The sequence below is a fragment of the Mytilus edulis genome, chromosome 11 (assembly GCF_963676685.1).
Source record: "Mytilus edulis chromosome 11, xbMytEdul2.2, whole genome shotgun sequence".
NCBI lineage: Eukaryota > Metazoa > Mollusca > Bivalvia > Mytilida > Mytilidae > Mytilus > Mytilus edulis.
This window is the reverse complement of record NC_092354.1, coordinates 15,745,063-15,751,978: the sequence shown is the minus strand read 5'-3', so window position 1 is coordinate 15,751,978 and position 6,916 is coordinate 15,745,063. Positions and strand designations below refer to the sequence as shown.

At 34.3% G+C, this 6,916-nt stretch overlaps 1 protein-coding gene across 4 annotated transcripts; it reads right to left on the bottom strand.

Annotated features, from left to right (window-relative positions):
* Window positions 1–1,906: 1,906 nt before the first annotated feature.
* LOC139495203 (F-box/LRR-repeat protein 2-like) lies at window positions 1,907–6,588 on the bottom strand. 4 transcript variants are annotated; one of them, XR_011657287.1, is made up of 3 exons: window positions 6,497–6,561; window positions 4,120–4,337; window positions 1,907–3,829 (listed from the first exon to the last, which is right to left on the bottom strand). XR_011657287.1 is itself a non-coding variant. In XM_071283414.1 (2 exons), the coding sequence occupies exon 2, from the start codon at window positions 3,825–3,827 to the stop codon at window positions 2,238–2,240; it is 1,590 nt and encodes a 529-aa protein (XP_071139515.1). In that variant the 5' UTR covers window positions 3,828–3,829; window positions 6,511–6,588; the 3' UTR covers window positions 1,907–2,237. The 4 variants fall into 4 exon arrangements, 3 of the variants coding, with proteins under 3 accessions (XP_071139515.1, XP_071139514.1, XP_071139516.1); XM_071283414.1 differs by lacking the exon at window positions 4,120–4,337 and having other exon boundaries at window positions 6,511–6,588; XM_071283413.1 differs by lacking the exon at window positions 4,120–4,337 and having other exon boundaries at window positions 6,497–6,577.
* Window positions 6,589–6,916: the final 328 nt, after the last annotated feature.

Below are 6,916 nucleotides of genomic sequence, written 5' to 3'. Positions count from 1 at the left end.
TTACGACGTAAGGAACATATCCGATATCATTTGTGAAACGATTATTCTATAACGGTCAACCAACTCGTGATGTCGTCCGTAAAATTTACGAAGAGATGATTTCAACTTCACCATTTGGAACTCATGATTTAATAGCTTCCTTGTGAGAAACAACCCTCTATCAAGAAAATCATGATAGTAAATGCAAGCACGAGAATATCGTATCAATTGGGAGATATATACACCGTATGAAGGTGCTGCTGGAATGTTGCTACTTAGAAATGGAAAGTTCACAATTGGAAAGCTGAAATCATCTCTTTTGTCGTAAAGTTTTGTTTTCAATCGACCCTCATTGTCAATTTCTAGATGTAAGTCAAGATATGAGGCCGATTTAACTGTATCTGTTGTATCCTTTATCTCTAGTTCAATTGGATAGATGCATTCGACATAATCACCAAATTTTGAATTATCTAGTGAAAGAACATCATCTATATAGCGGAAAGTAGAGTTAAAGGATATTGCTAACTTCTTATCTTTCTTCCTAAGAAGTTCCTGTATGAAGTCAGCCTCATAATAATAAAGAAAAAAGTCGGCAAGAAGAGGGGCACAATTCGTTCCCATTGAAATGCCGATACTCTGAACGTAACAAATATGTTGTCAATCAAGAAATCAAGCATCTTGATAATGTCAGTTTCAGAGAATTTTTTGTTTGAATCAGAGTGATCCTTCACAAAGTAGCATTTATTCCTTCTTAAGACAAGATACTTGAATCTTCGTTGGCCATTCTTTTTTATGAAACAAAGCAATACCAACTCTTTCAATTTGTCTTTTAGTTTGGAATGTGGAATACTTGTATAAAGTGAAGAAAAGTCAAATGTTTTAATACTGTTACAAGATGAAAGAGAGTTAGATTGTATGTACTACTCTAAAAGATCTGTGGAATTTTTAAGTATCCACATAATATAAAAAAAAAAAATAAGGAGATTTGGTATGATTGCCAAAGAGAAAACTATCCAAATAAAGTGGACGTTAGCACTTATAGGCAAACCGTATGGACTTCAACAATGAGATCAACTCATGTCGACTATGACAGTGTATGAAAGGTCCAGTCATGAAAAATACGAAACAGTTCAATTAAGAAAACTTACGGCCATATTCATAACAAATTTTCTTACACAAAACTAATATATTTGACAAACATGAACCAACTACAACCACTGATATACAGGCTTCTGAAATTGACAAGAAGGTGGCGGGGCTGAACATGTTTGTAAGCGTCCAATCCTCCCCTAAACAGGGTTAGTTGTGTACAGCGCGCACAACATACGAACAAACTATAAAAACCAGTTGAAAAGGCTCAACTCATCAGATTGAAACTTTGAACAATGTCAAACAAAAACACAGATACGACGTAGCAGGATATACAATGTATATATCCATCCTTCATTCCCAACATTAAAAAGGTCACAAAGTACAGATCTGAGTGAACTTTCAGTTTACGACAGCTAGTTCAAAGCCAAAAACAACTAAACATATATATCATATTTAAGACTAAAATATCAGTTATTACACATCCAGCATTCATTAGGTTAATTTAATTGTACTGTTTAAGAACAGTTTAAAGTAAAACGAAGGGGAAAACATTTAAAGTGTGTATAAATATTACAAAACAAAAAAAGAGATTCGGGAAATAACATGTTCGTGTCACTCCCCCTACTCTTTCGTCCTGAAAAGAAATTGGAGAGAAATCAGATTTCAGCCAGTGTCCAGAAATTACATTAGACGGCGTTAGAATCCTGTTGATCTGCTGCCTCGGTATGGAGAATATTAGTTGTATGGTCTGCGATGGGATTACAAATTTCTGCGAGATGCCACCGCAGGTAACCGTCACGGAAGTTGTTAAATAGTTGTTAAATAACAAAACTAGTTAAAATCAATTGCTATTCTTGTGTAATTTGATTTAAGCGAAACATGATAATAAGCATTACATGCATGTCCTGGGTTTTAAAAGTATCATTTTTCTTTGTTTTTATGTTGTTTCTTTGCTCTGTACACATCCCTCCTCTGGATCCTCAACTGCTCTTTTCAAAAAGACATACACGAAAGCAGGCTTCAGAACATTTCAGACCAAACTCTTCAAATTACTCAAACAGAAATATAAACATATACTTCAATATGGTTTTTTTTTATATAATTCTTACAAAAATTAAATTTTAATGGTAACTGCTGATGAAGGTTTTTTTTTTTACTTTCTTTTGTCAAACAATATCTTTTCTGTAAATTGTAGAATTAAATCCCGGACCAACTAAAATGTATTTAAGATAGCAACAATTTGTAAAAACATGACCTAAAATATCAACGTTGACGTCATTTACAGGGCCCTCACAAAAACGTAAAATAAGCATGCGCAGATTTTTGCATAATTCTGATATCACAATAAGTGCTTCCGGTTTTAAATTATAACAGTATGACAGATTGACGTTCCTAAGCTTTGAATATTTCTGCTTCCCTTCTTCATCTTGTTTCCCTACAATAACTCGATCTTTGTCACGTTGCGCATGATCGTGGCTAACAGCTTCCGTGACGGTTACCTGTGGTGGCATCTCGCAGAAATTTGTAATCCCATCGCAGACCATACAACTTATATTCTCCATACCGAGGCAGCAGGTCAACAGGATTCTAACGCCGTCCAATGTAATTTCTGGACACTGGCTGAAATCTGCAGAAAGTAGGACCGGACAGTTTTGTCCAATTACTCCCAAAGACACGTCTGACAGATCGCAACAATCATTTAAACTGATTGAGGTCAATATTCGACATGACTGCGTCAAGGCCGTTAAAGTAGCAATATCGATAGTTGGCAAATTTTGCGCCGACAAAGTTTTCAGTGATGTACATATTGGAGAGATAGCACCTAGAGATAAATTGGAAGAAAAATGGCTACCGGTTGCCGTTGATTTCCGAATGTTAAGTCTTTCTAACTTTTTGCAGGATTTTGTTACCATGGCAATTCCTTTATTAGTAATTCTGCTACAACATTTTAATGACAAATATTTTAAATGTTTTGCATTTTCAGCTATATCATTCAAACTTTGGTCAGTAATATTTGAAAAATCTAAATTTAGTTCGGTTATGTTTGTTTCAGGGAGGAGAATCGTGTGTATTGTGCTATCTTTTATGAAATTTCCAAACGCCGTCAGACGGGTCAGATTTGACAAATTCAATTCCAAGACTGGTGCTAAAAAGTCGCTAGAAAACGAACGGAGCTCTATCCTTTTTGTTTTCCTGATTTCATTTGCCTTTTCCTTTAATAGTTTGGCGACGGTGTCCATCTCACGACTAATTATGTCACGTGTGTTTCCTATGTTCTGTTCGTGAATTAAGGTCACGTTTTCTAAATTAAGATCAAAAACTTGCCTTAAAACAGAAAGAGACTCTGATAAAAATTTCAAGTGCAGAGATTTAAGATTTGGACATTTCGCACTTAGGCCTTTAAAAAGTTCTTTTGAGCTAAGGTAGAAAGAATCTATTGTAGGTACCAGATCAACTCGTCGAATATTTCTCAAAGTGTCTTTACTTTTTATCAGAAGAGGAAGCAGACGATCTGGGGATGACGTCACATACTGAACGTGAGTTAAAATCGAGAGAAGATACTTTAACAATGCATCCTGTTTTCCGTGGTTTTCGATAATGAGGCGGTTAATATCTAGATCTGTCCATAAATTCCCAGCTTGTGCTAAGTGTCGCCAATACGTACACACATTGTGTATCTTCCATATTAGATCTTCTTTGCTGAGTTGTTGGAATATAGTTACAAGTAGTTCCGGAGGGAGATCGTTTATTTCCATTTCTAAAAGATAAAAAATACACATAAATAGTATAAAATTAAAAACAGATCATTTCCTACAATAAAGGTAAGAATTATTTCTGTAAGTCAATATGTAAACAAAATGAGCAAGAGAAGTTAAAAACTATATAGATCAACGAACGGCCTTTAACAATGAACAAACCCAAATTGCATGCAGATAAATTATGTTACGAATTTCCCGTATGGTATATGTTTACAGTTCTTGACATCATTTTCATGGTTCAATGGCTGCTTGAAAAAAGTATTATTTTTTTTTCATGTGAATTTCTCACCTATTATGGAAAGACTGTACGTAGTAAGCGTGATGTTTGAAGCTGATTTTTTTCAAATATGCTTCAGGTATGAACCCTCTATAAATATGAATCATTTTGGGTATTTTTAACATGTCAAAATCATCGCAAAACAGCCCTCCTCCCATGTCATTGAACTGATGTTACTTCATCCAGCTGCTTGAACGATAACCAGAATGTTCTATCGTAGAAAAGGCAACCTGTCAAAACAAATAACCTCGATTCTAAGGACGGTAACTTGAAAAAGAAAAATAACAAAAATACCGCCCTCCGAGGGTAGAGCAGTCAACATTGTGTTATAATCTTAGACCCCGTTCACACTATGACATTTTTATCGATTTAAACTAGACCGGTTCACTTTAGATCGGTTTAAGGGCTAAATGGGAACGCTTTGGATCGATCTTCAATCGGTCTAAACTAAAACACCAAAAGAGGTAGTTTAGTTTGAATCGATCTAAAGTAAACCGATCTTACTTTAAATGTGAACGCAGAGATTGGTTTAAACTAGTACGATTGAAATGAAAACAACGTATGCACATGTATAGTGGCAAAACTATCTCAGATATTCGTTGTTTAACCCATATTTCTCTGTTAAAAGACCTTTAAAACAAACTGAAAACATGTTGTCTTCGCCGTTGCATAGAATTGCGAAATCTGTGTCTTCTTTTCTTATGTTGATTTATTTTCTTTGCAGGAACCGCAGTATTTCCGGCGTCGAGTTGTAACTTCGTTGTTCCAGTTATTTTTTTCAAATTTAAAGAAACTTGCAATAACACCAGTATCACAATTTTAACTTTATTCATATTTTTTTTCAAGAGTGTGTATCAGTGTATCGACACATGAATTTGATAAATCAGTTCTATTTATACACAGTGTTTACAGTTTTACGGGTAAAAAGGTTAGATCGATTGCGTTTTTAATTGTAGTGTGAACGCAGTGGTTCAGATTAGACCGATAGAGATAGTTATATAATTATGATTAAAGATAATGTGAACGCTAACGGGTTTTATTTAGATCGATTCAAATTAGATCGATAACAAGAACTATCTTTAAAAAAGATATCCGACGTATTTAAATTTGAGTATATGTTTAAACTATCATTTCGATAATCTGCAGAAGCACAATGAACTAATGATGCAGACCTCTTTAATTAAATCTCCATCTGAATGTTACTACAAGAAGGCGATTGCAGTCGTGCACTGAAAACCTGTATAGTTTGACACAATTTGTCCTTGGTGGCAACGCCCGTTCACTACTTTCATCTTGTGAACAACAATGTTCTAACTATCTAAAAATCAATGAATTACCAACAAAAGAACGTTACAAATTGTTTTGTGAATATTCCGATTATACTTAAATAAGTGATTTACCATTTTAAAAAATAACGTTTTCTCTGTTTGTGTTCACTATTCTCGGTCCTCGTATCTTTCTGTTTACATTCACCAAAACCCCGCGGAAATCTCATATGAGTAGGTGCGTTCTAAACGTCATGTACGTTCGTACAACAAAGTTTACATTAAAAATTATATAATTGTCCCGAATAAACAGCTGTCATGGATTCAAAGAGCTATTGGAGAAACAATTATTTTAATAAAAATATAAATCTTTGTAAGATCTAGTTCAAATATTTATAGTTTTTCACTTGCTTTCCATCACGATATAATTAACGAGACGTTTTTTTCAAACACAACCAAATCACCCACCATGACAGCATTTTGTCCAATCACAGAAAGGATTTTCGAGCATGCGTATTCTGTTGCCATAGTTAAGCGTCCTTAAGTTCAAAGAGCACAAACCGAAACTATACCGACTACGTCGGAAAAATGGTGCTAGTGTGAACGGGGTCTTATAATCACCACAAACACAAACAAATATGTAACAAAAAACACAAAAAAACATACACAAAAAGCACATCAGCAAAAATGAAAATAATCTATAGACTAGACTGTATACGGATCTCATGACGCAAATGATTTGACACACTAAACGCGGATTGAACTGTACACGAATGTCGTCACTGTACACAAGATCTCTAATTACCTCTTCTTGTTTTAACCAAGCTGAAGGACTTGTACAAATCCTTGTTTTAATGATGTAAATAAAACAAATAATGATGTCGTTGCTCTTTTACCTCATTTCATTCATTTATACACACCTTATCTAAAAATAGATCGTAGTTACGATAAATTATTTACAGCCGTATACGGTTTAATACAAGTTCTATCTAGTTAGCACGGAAAGGGTCACAAGTTATTTCTCTATGTATAGTATGAAAAATAACTACAACAAGAAGTAATGTATTGAATTCCTGACAAATTTACATCTGTAAATTGTTTGTATATATTCTAAAAATACGTACATGTATACTCTTACCTGGACTTGGATTTTGTTTACATTATGTTTACATGTTGATTACTTCCCCTTATCCAAATACTACAGAGCTGGAAAAGTACACTGCTTATTACACACGAATCAAGGCGTTTAAATAAAAACATAATCAATTGCAGTAAATGAAATCTAAAAGAACTGAATTTTTTACTGGTTTAATGGAAAAATGCATGAAAATCGTTTTGTAAGCTAATACGCAAAGAACAGAATTTCTCGATCATTTGTAGTTAGCTCTGATTATCTTACATTTTTTGTTTGCGGGACTGCTGTTGACTTTCTTTTTATTCTTTTCTATTTTTTTTAGGTATTGTGCTGGGTGTTATTATGACCCATTTATGGGCATTATGTTTTCCGGTCTGTGCGTCCGTTCGTTCGTCGTACCGTATGTTCG

Excerpts from the sequence above, each read along its gene's own strand:
- LOC139495203 (XM_071283414.1), bottom strand. The coding sequence starts at position 3,827 with ATGGAAATAAACGATCTCCCTCCGGAACTACTTGTAACTATATTCCAA.